The sequence below is a fragment of the Alligator mississippiensis genome, chromosome 11 (genome assembly GCF_030867095.1).
Source record: "Alligator mississippiensis isolate rAllMis1 chromosome 11, rAllMis1, whole genome shotgun sequence".
Taxonomy (NCBI): domain Eukaryota; kingdom Metazoa; phylum Chordata; order Crocodylia; family Alligatoridae; genus Alligator; species Alligator mississippiensis.
The window spans coordinates 66,646,159-66,659,570 of NC_081834.1; the positions used below are offsets into that span (position 1 = coordinate 66,646,159).

Genomic DNA, 13,412 nt, shown 5'->3' on the forward strand with positions numbered 1-13,412 from the left:
GAAGCCCAGCAGATGCTCGTGTAAATGCAGATGCCATCCTGTTGGGCATCCTCCCTTTGAAGACACATGAAAAACCAAGAGCAGTACACTTTGAGTGCATAAAAAGGAATACTGGAAAAGCCCTGAAGGATCATGGAAAAAACGTAAATTGCTAAAAATATTGTCTTTGTAGGGCCTGATCCAAAGTCAATTGAAGTCAAAGGAAGGGAGGCCACAGATTTTACTACCTACAGATCAGACTTGCAAATAATGTCTTAAGGCCAGATTGTAAATACATTTATGGAGAAAATATAAACCTCTTGGAATTTGCAGATGGACTCTGTTTAGCACTGATGAGGCATCACTTGGAGTATGGGTCTAGTTTTGGGCCCCACAATTCAAGAAGGATGTGCACAGTGTGGAAAGATTGCAGTGCAGAGCAACCAAATTATTTGGGGCCTGGGAAGTAATAATTACAAAGAAATAATGAAATAACTAGTCTGGAGAAAAGACGACTGAAATATGATTTGATAATAGTCTCTAAATACCTTAGGGGATACTACACAGAGGGTGGACATGGACTTTTCTCTGTGTTCATTGGGAACAGGTCTAGGAGCATTGGACTCAAGTTGCAGCAGAGGAAATTGTGTTGGATATTAGGAGGAACTTTTTGACAATGAGGATGGTGAAGTATAGGAACAAACTTTCTAGATAAATTGGAGACACCCCATTATTGGAAATTTTCAAGACCAGGTTGGACAGACACTTGGCTAAGCTGGTTTAGTCAGGGATGATTTTCCCTTCCAGCCTTCCATGGTGTCATCCTTGATATAGAGAGAGAGAATCATCATATCCCCTCTTAACCATTATTTTCCTTGACCATTTTCTTACGAGCCAAGCTCTTCCAGTGTCTTCCAAAGAGTGAGGGTTTCTATTCCCCTGTCCCTCCGAGTAGCCTTTCTTTGTCTCTCTTCCAGAATTAATTGATATACCTTGAACAATGGTAACCAATTGTGTAGTTCCAGGGCCTGGTACAGTAGCCCGACTTCCTTCTGTAAAATGCCTCACGTGATACACCCTAGGTTTACATTTGTCTTTTCCTCAACCACATTATACAGTTGACCCACAGAAATACTCACAATACAACCAGATTCTCAGAAACATGTTTTTTTGTTGTTTTTTTTCATGATCATCATTCAAATTACGCAAAAAATTTCAGAGGTACCTATGTGCTGCATCGAGTTTGATCCAATACTCCTCTAAATGGGACTGAGAAATTATTTAGGCGCCTATGATTGAGGGAGGCTCTTCTTGGCACTGTTCCATAAAACAAAACACTTAAAAACACCTATATCCAGGAAACCCCTCCATTTTAGCCTTCAGCATTCACTAGGCACGTGCAATTGGGCTTCTGAGCAATCGGGAAGTAATTTCATTTAATTACTGTGGCACCTACTTTTGTCTAAGCTCAATTGCAATGTACGTTTTTGCTAGTAGATGCCTAAGTCCAGGGAGGATCTAATCCATTAGATGTGCTCATATCCTGACAGTTGACCTTTAGGCATACTCCAGGGGCACCATAGCAGAGCCTCCTGCACCTCTGGGCCAGCTGCCATTGGGCTGTTGCTGCATGGTTGTCCTTTGCATGGCACTGCTGTCATGTGTGCTCCCACCCTGCCATTTGGGCAGCTATCACCTGGAAGATGTGCTTAATGTGGTAGCCTGCTTTGAACTGTCAAACCATGTCTTCCTGGCCCCAAATGGTCAGGAGGTCAGCCACCTTTTTTGCCCTCCAGCTGGGTGCCCGGTGCCAGTACTGGGCAGGCTCTTCTTCCTGTGTCGCACCACTTGCCTCACTAGCAAGAACCCTGGTGTTCCCTGTTTAAAAATACCCAATTCTCTGATAAAAAAATCCCAAATTCACTCTTTAAAATACCCAACAATCTCTAACTGTCCATGATTAAAGCAAATGTCACTATATATATGGCGATTGATCGATCAGTTGGGTAATCTTTTATTGATATATTTACAATTTTAAAGCAATTTGGAACCCTACCAGTGCCACTATTATATCCATATATCTATATCTAGATATAAAAGGCTTAGTTTGTCTGTCTGTAAGTCTGTCTGTGTTCCTGTCTGTCTGTAACGCTCTGTGTCAACCACACCTGCACTGCCGAGAGGGCAGCGATAGGCTGTGTGGGCATGTGTGGGGTGGGGGGAGGCTAATAGTGGGGTTACGATGGCTGTGCCCACCCCCCGCTGGCTGGTCCTGACGCCCTCCCAATTCCCAGCGGGTATCCAACGCGTGCACGCACCCCACAACTTGTATTACAACACCAAAAACCAGCATGGAAGGGGGAGGCAGCAGGGAAGGAAGGAAGGAGAGGGGAGTGGAGGGAAGGGACAGAGGTTGGGAGAAGCCCTGCTGCTCAGGGGAGGAGGCGGAGGAGGAGGAGGGCAGTGGGAGGGATCCCCCATGCCAGAGGCTGGAGGAGGAGGCAACAGTCATGCAGGAAGTGTTTACATGGCTGCCCCCCCCCCCCCCGCCGCCTGCTCACCCTTTGGTGCCAGCCATGTAAATACTACTTTGAAATATGTCTTTTTTGATGGCAATGGCTAATCATCATAATAAAAACTCTAAATTTCTATAGCATTTGTTATTGCTTTTTTTTTTTTTAATGTAGAAAAATCAGAGTGGCCTCTGCCCCCTTCCCTCACCAGGATGTAGAGCACTGGGCAGCACTTATATCAGTGACCTGTCCCTTCCTATGCCCCTCACTCTCAACCTACAGTCCCTTCCCATCCAGTTTCATCACTCCTGACCCGCAGCCCCTGCCTGCCCCCACTAACTGCATCCCAGCAGCAACTCCATCCTAGCACCAGGACATGGGTCCTGCTGCAGCTGTCCCACCCACTGCTTTGATATTCTGAGCTGTGCCAGCCCTTGCTGTTCTGCTCCCTGTGCCTGTGCCCAGACCCAGAAATCCCCATGTAATTCCTGGGAACCCTCAACTGGGTCTCAGGGTCTGGGCTGGTCTAGGCCCTTCTCTTCCAGGCTGCCTTTCTCCCACACTAGTAGTGCTAATCATATTTAGGACTCTGTCTTCCCTGAGTCATAAGCAAACAGCAGCCTATTATAGACTAAAACAGTATATTACATTAAGGTTTAAGATAGGATTTAGCGGCCAATTCCATTGTAAGTAAAAAGGGATTACTTACCCTTTAAACTATTCTTTCCCTTTAATTTCCCATCTCTAGTAGGGATGACCTCCAAGGAAGTTTGATGTAACTTAAAGTCCTTTTGACTATATTTATGTTTTGCCCACGCTATTTCAAAGCCACTTCATAGTCTACTGAATGCCTTCCCCAAGGCTCGCTTCACTTCTCTGTTCCTTAAAGTATAAATGAAAGGGTTTAGCAGTGGAGTTATTACAGTATTAAAACTGCTGACGAGCTTGTTCATGTCCAATGAATTTGGTGCAGAAGGCTTGACATACAGAAAAATGGTGGAGCCAAACCATATAGTCACAACGGTGAGATGGGCAGAGCAAGTGGAAAAGGCTTTTTGCTGACCTTGGGCTGACCGGATTTTCAATATGGTTGAGATTATATACATGTAGGAGATCAAGGTTACAGCACATGAGGCCACGACAACAATAATTGACACAAAGAATGTTGCCAACTCGACAAGACTAGTGTCAGTGCAGGACAGAGCTATCAAGGAATCTATGTCACAAAGAAAGTGATTGATGATGTTAGGGCTACAGAAAGACAGCCTGGATACCAGGAATGCCAGCACAGAGATAGCCAGAAAACCACCCAGCCATGAGCCAAAGGACAGCTGAGTGCAGAAGGTGTTGCTCATGAGGGAGCTATAGTGCAGAGGGTGGCAGATAGCCTGGTAACGGTCATAGGCCATAACAGCCAGCAGAAAACACTCTGTAGAGCCCAAGGAGAGAAGAAGGAACAACTGCAAGATGCAAACAGTGAAAGAGATGGCTTGGCTGTTCCCTAGCAGGACACCCACAGCTTTGGGGACACAGGCTGTGGTGTACCAGATCTCCAGGAAGGATAGATTGCAGAGGAAGTAGTACATGGGGGTGTGGAGATGTGCGGCGGTCCACACCAAGGCTATGATGGACACATTCCCTATGACCGTCAGGCCATACATCAGAGAAAACACCACACTGAGGGAGAAGCGGAAGTACCACGTGCCAGGGAATCCCAGGAGGATGAACTCTTGCACACTGGTGTGGTTCCCCATGCCTACCCCAGCCACAGGATCCACCTGTGAAAACATGAGAAATCATGAGGCATTTAAACATCTGGAACAGACTTCTGAATACTGTTTCCTCCTCAAACATTAATGTAAAAGTTCTGTCCAAGTATGATTACCCAATCAAGTTTGTGTTACTGAAGCAGAGTAAAAACATCAGCCAACTGCACACAAGGGAATAATATGGCAAGGGTTACAGTTTTTCCTCTGTGCTGATTTTCTTGTGACTGTATAACACCTCAGATGACAGATTATTACAAATGTATTTTGAAATGCATTCATGGAATTTCAGGGACTTGAACTGAGTATAATGGAATTGCTTTGAGTAGCCTGAGTCTCCTAATATACCCAATAGTTGGAACAATATATAGTCCATTGTCTTCCCACCCAACCTTGAAGTTTCCATCATTTCTGTTTCATAGAGTCATAGACACTAGGGCTGGAAGGGACCTCGGAAGATCAAGTCCAGCCCCCTGCCCCAGGGGCAGGAAGTCAGCAGGGATCATAGGAACCCAGCAAGATAAACATCCAAATGTCTGCTGAAGGTGTTCAAAGTAGGTGCTTGAACCACCTCCGGCTGCAGTCTATTCCAAACCTTGGGGGCTCGGACAGTAAAGAAGTTTTTCCTTATGTTCAGCCCGAAATGGTCATGGAGGAGTTTGTAACCGTTCAACCTTGTCATCCCTTGGGGCACTCTGGTAAACAGATGTTCCCCCAGATCCTGGTGAACACCTGATAAACTTATAGGTGGCCACCAGATCACCCCTGAGCCTCCGCTTTTCTAGGCTGAAGAGTCCCATGGATCTCAGCCTGTCATCATAAGGTCTGTTTTCCTGACCTCTGATCATGTGCATGGCTCTACTCTGGGCTCTCTCAAGCTTCTCCACATCCTTTTTGAATTGTGGAGCCCAAAACTGGATGCAGTACTCCAGCTGTGGCCTCACCAAGGCCAAGTATAATGGGAGAATGATGTCCTGGGATTTGCTTCTGTTAGACCCTGACTCCATGAGATGCCCAACAACTAGGGAGAAGATGATCCAATTCTTCATGGGTCCTGTTACTCATTAGCCAGAGCAAGCAGGGAGCAAACACCAGCACACATTGCTCACAACAGCTTTATTCAGAATGGAGACAGCTTTGGACAAGGGTCCCTTACAGACAGACAGCCCATGAACCAGGGGATCTTTACTGAACAATAGTTTTTTTCCCACATTTATACATTTTGGTTTAGGGTAATTAACATTCACTCCACGTTCATCTCTCCTCTTGTTCCACCCATTTCTCCTCCCACCTTAAGCTCCTCCTCTGTTTACTATTTGCTTCATTAGCATGGAACTGCCTATGCATTCCATTCATGTACATGGCTTTTTGCTATGAGTGCATGTCTAAGGCCATGAACTCCCTTCTTTTGGTCAATGGGAGGCCTCTGGATGTTTCTTTACCAATCTCCATTCACCCTTTCGCATATGTTCTTCTCAGTTATGCGTTATCTTCCACATTCCAACCTGTTTTTCTGTCCCAGATTGTACCATTTCCACCCTTTTTGGGTCCCTGTATCTTATCTCATTCCTCACGGTAGCTGGTTCACAGCACAGAGTTATTTGCTGCTCTTTCCAGAAAAATGGTTAACACAATTAAGATGGTTACTTAACATAAGCAAAATCTTCTATATAAAAGTTATATCTCTCACAACAATACTATTATATGGTTAAAACTACTTGCCTAAGCATTCACAAAGTTACTTTTAATATATATCATTCTGCCTTGTGGTCAGCAGCTTTGCTGAGACACAGATTAAACCTGCAACAGGAACAAGGCTTTAATGTTCCCCAAAAATCCACATAGTGCTACCCTAACAAGTTCCTGCTCAGGATGAAGAGTGGGATTTTTTATAAGTACTTAGAAGCAGAGCAGGTTAAAGCTAGAATTTAAATTCTTTGTTAATTTCTAAAATTATGGGAGAAAAAAGTATACATTTGGATTGTAGCATTTTGAAAATTTCAAGGGGAAGAAATAATATTATTCAAGAATTATATAACAAGATTTTTAAAAAGGTTTAATTTGGCAAATGACATTGAAATAGGGATGCCAGCTATAAGTATCCTGGCTCGGGTACGGACCACATGGTTTTGAAGCTCCTATCTCCAGTGCCTCCAAGATCTTGGCTCCGCAGAGGATACTCAGGCAGCCTTGAGAGCTACAGCTCGAGTCTGTGTTTCCTCAGATTTTCCAGGCTCCATAAAGAAGAGCAGAGAGACAAGGTTCTGGGAGAACTAGGGCTCTCAATGTGTCTTGGTTCCTGTCTCTGCAGGAGGGACTTTAGTAGCCCAAATGTCCTCATTTCTGGTCTATCATATGTAGCAGCCCTATCACAGAACCAAAGATCCTAGGTTGTTTGGGGTCATTAGCTTGCCTGGTGTTTGCACAGTCAGGTAATGGATCCTACAAACCCAGGATCTCCAAGAGCCCATTAGGTAGACTTGAAATAAACCAAGCAAAGCTCTTACATTCCTAAGGTGTTTTTTGAAACAAACTCAAATAGTTTTCTTTAACGAGTCTGCGGTTCCCAGAAAAACCTGGTTTGTCAGAAGATTCCCAAGCCACTTCATTTAGAAGTGCAAGTCCTACAGAAGCCAATATTACTTTAACATCACTGACATTTATCAGGGCTTGAAAATCCAACTCCAAATTTCAGAAGTTTGTCTTCTGGTAATAGGCTAATCTACCACATAGGATAAAAAACTTATTACTATACAGAAGTAGCATAAAAGATGCTCACTGCTGCCTAAAGTCCCCCCGACCCCACTATCCACAAAGACACAGCTTCCCAAAGTGAGAACAAGTTCTTCTTAGTTTGCCTTTCACATAAAAGGTCCCATCTTCTGCACCTTACTCCAGTAAGTTTCCACTCATACATTGGTAACCTAGTTTGCACTTAAACAATAGCTTAGGAATCAAATACCAACACCAACCAAGTCAAATTCTTAAGACTTGCAGCCTACCCTCTTACTATTTGTAATACTATTTGTATTATTATTATTATTATTATTGTCTTGGTGTATAAAGGGTACTGTTGTAAGGAATGAAGAGAAATCAGGGTTTTTTTTTGCAGAGAGAGAGAAAATCATTGATCTTTACAGTGAGCTGGAATTTTCATAGGGGTCTAAAGGAGTCAGGGGTCCAACCTTATAAAATTAATTGGAGATTGGATGATTGGCTCCTTTATGTCTCCTTGAAAATTGCTTATCTGTAACATTTATCCTTTATTTGTTTTTTTCCCTTGCATTTGCATTGCTCTTCAACCCAAATAGTATTATGTACAGAATGACTGTTATTCTCCTGTGTGTCTATACACCAGAAGGCTGCTTTGAGACATGTGGGTGTAAATGAATAACTTCAGTCAAATGTGGATGAGCTCTTGGTAAGCATTGTTTTCCCCATTTTACAGGTGAGAGAAATAAGGTGGGTTGAGGAATAGCTTTGGCCAAAGCAATATGATAAGGGTAGAAAACAGGATCTCAGACTCCAATTCTGAGTCTAGAATGCTGAACATGTGCTTAAATGAAAAAATCTTAAGTTTTTTATTTTATGATAACTCCCTCCTTCCACCAATTTTAAAATTTAAAACAAAGGGAAATGTTTTAATTTGGCCCCAAAATGATTAGAAAAGTAGTTCAAATGTGATCTACACTGTTCACAAAGATCTGTACTTCCTTTCAAATTTTATGCTGTATTAAAGAGAAGCAATATAGTTATTCTGTCAGAATCTGTCGGGTAATCTGAGATAGGGCAAAGTTTTAGAGTGGTAAAAGGATTTTGACTTAATGTCACCAAAATGCATATGCCTATTTATTAATACACTAAACTCTAGTTCCATTGGAAGCTGAATCTAGGTAGTGGTTTACACCTACCATCTTTGTTACAGGACCTTGTCTGTACACACTTTCCCTACTTGCCATCATTTTATTGTCTCTCCAAAGCACATTGACATTGGTTGTTAATAAATGATGCATCATAAAGCTTGGTTCCCATCAACACGAACTGATTATAGATGCCTAGTCCTCAAGTATATTAAAGCTAAATTACATAATTCTAGATGTTAAAAAAGACCTGGACACATGCTGGCCTTCCTCCATAGTGAAACATCTTGATGTTGGTATAGAATGGTATTAATATAAAAGAAAACCTAACACTTCCAAGACAAAATACAGTAGCAAATTACATCCTTCTTCCATCAGCAAGTTAAACTTTCCATCGCCATCCAGCCTGTTTACCTGTACTTACCTCGTTAATGAAATGGAACTCAAATTGGTTGTAAGAGGGAGGCTGTTTTGTATTGGTCTTCTATTTGCAGAGCCTTTGAGATTTTAAGCTCAAGAGAATTTCACAGGCTTCTCTGAAACATGCAGGACAGTCATACAGTTAGGATTTCCTCCTGCCTTTGCTAAATACTTCCTACAGTGTGGGGGTTTCAATGGTTTACTTCAGCCTTTCTCTGTGCCTTGGTTTCCCCATCTACAACTTGACCCTTCCACCAACTCACTGGGAACAAGAAGATTCTTCAGAAAGACAAACATTTGAATCACAGGGTAGTGAACATTACTGGTCCTATAATAATAGTATTGACCCCCATCTAGCAGTACCAAATCTATTCACTGTGTACCTGTATGAAGACCAATAGCACTGCTGTGGAAACCCTACCATTTCAGAACAGATACAGACTTTGGGACTGAACTTAGAACTTTGTCCCATATCTCAGGAGGCCCTACAGCTGTTCATGCAAATACAGATGATGTCCTGTTGGGCACCATCCCTTTTAAAACACATGAAAAACTGAAAGCAATAAAGTGTTAGTGCATAAATAAGAATGCTGGAAAAGCCCTGCAGGATCATGGACAAAATGTAAATTGCTAAAAATATTGTCCTCATAGGGCCTGATCCAAAGTCAATTGAAAAAGTGATTCAGGGCCTGGGAAGCAAGGATTATGAGGAAAGAATGAAAGAACTAGTCTGGAGAAGAGAAGACTGAGAGATGATTTGGTAATAGTCTTCAAATACCTGAAGGGAGGTTACAAAGATGGTGAAGATGGGCTTTCTCTGTGGTCATAGGGAAGAGGACTAGGAGCAGTGGACAAGTTGCAGCAGAGGAAATTTAGTTGGAAATTGGGAGGGACTTTTGACTATGAGGGTGGTCAAGCATTGGAACAGGCTGCACAGAGAAATTATGGCCTCTCCAACCTTGGAGATTTTCAAGATCAAGTAGGACAGACACTTGGCTAAGCCAGTTAAGAGATTATTTTACCTTGAGTAGGGCTAGATAACTGTGTGAAATTCCTACCAGCCCTCCATAGTTTCATCCCTGAAATAATTAGAGAGAGTCATTGTATCTCCTCACAATCATTATTTTCTGTGACCATTCTCCTTGACCAAAAAAGCCAAGTTCTTCCAGTGTCCTCCAATGGGTAAGGCTATCCATTCCCTCATCCCTCCTAGTAGCCTTTCTTTGTCTGTCTTCCAAGATGGATTGATATACCTCATCAAGGGTAACCAAATGTATAGTACCAGTGCCTTGCACAGTGGCTGTAAGTCCTCACTCTCCCTTCTGGGAAATATATCAAGCTAGAACTACATTTGCCTTTGCGCCAGCTATATCATGCAGTTGACTTACAGGCATACTCACAATAAAAGAGATTGTCAGAGAAACATTTTTCATTCATGGACCATTCATTAGACACCAAAGCCAAAGTTTTCAGAAGTTTCTAAGTGCCTCATCTACTTTGATCCGATAGGCCTCTAAATGGGACCAAGAAAGTATTTAGACACCTATGTTTGAGGCAGGCTCTTCTTGGCACCTTTCCACAAAACAGAAAGCTCAAAGAACACCTCGATCCAGGAAACACCTGCATTTTGGGCTGCAATATTCTTTAGGTACCTACAGTTAGGTTTCTAAGCAATAGGGTACTAATCCAGTTTGGTCACCATGGGCACGTCTACAAGTGCTACTATAGCGCCATTGCTACTTCACCACCATTTAATATTTCCTTCCGTGAAACACCTTCTGTAGGCTTACGTTTGCCTTTTCCTCAACCACATCATAAAGTTGGATCATAGACATACTCACAATACAAGAGAGTCTCAGAAACACAGTTTTATTTCATGGACCATTCATTAGGCATCAGTGCCAAAATTTTCAGAGTTATCTAAGTGCCTCATCCAGTTTGATCTAATAGGCCTCTAAATGGGACTGAGAAAGTATTTATGCACCTATGTTTGAGGAAGGCTCTTCTTGACATTGTTCCACACAACAGAAAACTTAAAGAACACCTAGATTCAGGAAACCCCTCCCATTTTAGCATTCAGTACTCACTAGGCACCTACAATCTGGCTTCTGAGCAATCAGGAAGTAATCCCGTTAGATCACCGAGGGACCTAACTATTGTCTAAGCTCAATTGCAATGTACATTTTTGCTAAGAGATGCCTATGTCCAGGGAGGATCTGACCCATTAGGCGTACTCATATCCTGACTATCTGTCAAGCCATGGCTTTGAGCCTGGGGGTCTCAATCTGCCTGGCACCACTGTTCTTCCCAGGCTGTCACTTCCTTAGCTGAGCACTGGGGTGGACATAGGTGATCATAAACCAATATCTGGGCCAACCATATGCTGAGTCCCTGAAACTGGAGTGGCCAGCCAGGGTGATCTGACCCTTTACCTCTTCCTATGAAAACCCCAGGGTAACAAGGCTCAGTCTTGTATCCAGGCTGCCTTACCCTTGGCTTGTGCCTCTACTGGGTCTCTGGTAGATTCTCATCTTACCTGATCTGTCTTACCTAAGGGCCCTGAGTTTGGTCTGACCCATTGGCTCCCTAATGCAACTATGGTTTCATCTTTTGGATACCTGACCTAGCTGGCTTCCTGACCCCATGATCTGCCTGATCCCTCAATTGGACATCTAGCTTCTGACTTCCTGAATTTCCTATGCTTGGACTCTTCCCACTCACCTCAGATCTTGTTTGTTTCTTCTAACTCTGGGTTAGACCTGGCCACCCATGACCCAGTATGACACTATCTTGTGCCAACAATATTGAGCATATCTCCATAAACACCAGCAGTTGTGACCTTTTTCATAAAGGACTGGCTATTAGAGCACCTTTCTGAGAAGTGGGAGATGCAGGTTACAGGCCCTGTGCACCCTATGAGAGTTCATGAGATAAGATGTGTGGAAGGCTCTCCCACTCAGACTATTCTATAGCCCAATGGATAGAGAAGTGGGAGATGTGAGTGTGAATCCCCTCAGGTTGCTAGTTTTAAATGACCTGACTGCTAATGCAGGTATCCAGTTAGGATCTGGCTCTCATTTAGGCACCTTTGCAAACTCACTTTCATGATTTAGAAACCTAAGGGACAGACTTTTGGAGGAAATCAGGTGCCAAAAAGGTGCCCATATAGGTTACCGCAGGGATGTTCCACTTTTGGCCCCTAGGCCAGATCTGGCTCTCCACTCTACTTTGGGTGTGCAGGATGGTGTGGAGATTGCATTAGCCCCGAGGGCCTGATCCTAGAACACAGAGTGGACAGGGGCAGAGTGGGGCACCAAGACCCAATCCCACCATGCAGGACAGGGTGAAGGCAGTGTGAGGCCCCAGGACTCCAAATCTAGCACCTGGGACTGGGCAGGGGTGGTTTGGGGAGCCATGGCTCTGGAGCTGGCACACAGACTGGGCAGAAGTGGTCTGGAGCCCAAATTCTGGCATGTAGAACCAACTGGGAGAAGCATGGCCTTGATCCTGGCCTGGATTACCTCCGTCACATCCCGAATCTTTGCTCCAGGGAGGCAGCATACCTCTCATGCCAAGGGGTCCTGGCGACAGATGGGTCCTTCCGTACCTCTCAGGATGGAGTCGCCTATGACGAGCACTCGTCGCCTCCTCCTCTGGGTCCTCTTGGATCTCTTGTTCTGTTTGGAGTGTGAAGAACGTGGTGTTTCTTCTTGCCCAAGGGTTTCCTCCTCCCCTTCCATCTCCTGCAGGGTCGCCAGGGCCTCGTACCTGTTCACCAGTCGGACTGGAGAAGCTGGTACCGGTTCGCTGCATGCCTCTCCGGTCCTGGCTGTGACCGTCTGCCACTCTGCTGTGGAGGGCATTCCCCGGGCTGCTTCTTCCTTGGGTGCCTGGGCCTGCAGGGAAAGGAAATATCTGTCAATTTCATCCTCCGCCTCCCTGATCCCCCTCAGCCTGCTAACCTCCTCCCGGAGCTCCCTCACCTGCGCCTCCAGAGCCCCAAGACAGGCACCTGCCGGACAGGTGTGGGGGCCCCCAATCTCTGCCCCCCCTGGCCCTGCTGGGGATCCCCCACAGGCCAGGAGGTAGGGGGACATCAGCTCCCCCATGGGCTCAGTCTGGGTGGAGGCCTCAGACCTGCCCCAGGTAGCCTTGCCCCCCTGGGAGGAGGCCCTAGAAGCACTCCTCGTAGTCACCATTCTATAAGCTGCTGTTTGTAGACCTGCGCGGTGTCTACGCCCTACCTCTACAGGAGTCCCACTCCTGGCCCTCCTGGCCCGCCCTCCGGCGCGAACGCCTGTGCAAACGCTGGTGTGCTCTTACAGAGCGCGCCTGTTTGCACTCTGTGTTCGCGCCACGCGGCTCGGGAGCGCGGCTCCCTACCGGCTCAGCTATATGGGACCCGGGGGGCTTCCCCTCCGGATCCGGCTCAGCTGTGCCGGGTCCCTCCGCCTCACTTACCTTCGGGGGATCAGCTGCTGCTGCCCCCGCTGCCGATTCCTCTGTTGTTGCTGCTGCTGCCGCCGACTCCGGTCAGTCGGTTGGTAAAAGGGCACATGTGCGTGCGGGACACACGTGTGCTGCCTCCTCTCCTTCCCGCTGCTGGTTCCCCATGGGGCCCCAATTACACTATGCTCAGTAGTGGCAGAGTAGGGCCCCAAATTCTGTTAGGCTCCTTAAAAGTTTGTTTAGATGGATAGATGGACACGTTCTTTATTCAGATGAATGAGTTTACATAAAAATAATTTTGCTATGAAATGTTTTTTAAACTTTACAAGAACATGGAGAGTTCAATACTTAGGAACTATAATAGTTATATGTAGGGATCTACCCAACTCAAGGTGGTGGCAAGCCAATTTTTCAGGCAGATCATT

The 13,412-nt window shown here is 45.0% G+C and overlaps 1 protein-coding gene across 1 annotated transcript; it reads right to left on the reverse strand.

Moving 5' to 3' along the window:
* Positions 1 to 3,325: 3,325 nt before the first annotated feature.
* Positions 3,326 to 4,246, reverse strand: LOC132243783 (olfactory receptor 6F1-like). Its single transcript, XM_059714173.1, has one exon. It carries the CDS (start codon positions 4,244 to 4,246, stop codon positions 3,326 to 3,328), a length of 921 nt encoding a protein of 306 aa, XP_059570156.1.
* Between the last annotated feature and the right edge of the window lie 9,166 nt (positions 4,247 to 13,412).

Bases quoted from the DNA above. Each gene is read 5' to 3' on its own strand.
- LOC132243783 (XM_059714173.1), bottom strand. From the start codon at position 4,246: ATGGGGAACCACACCAGTGTGCAAGAGTTCATCCTCCTGGGATTCCCT.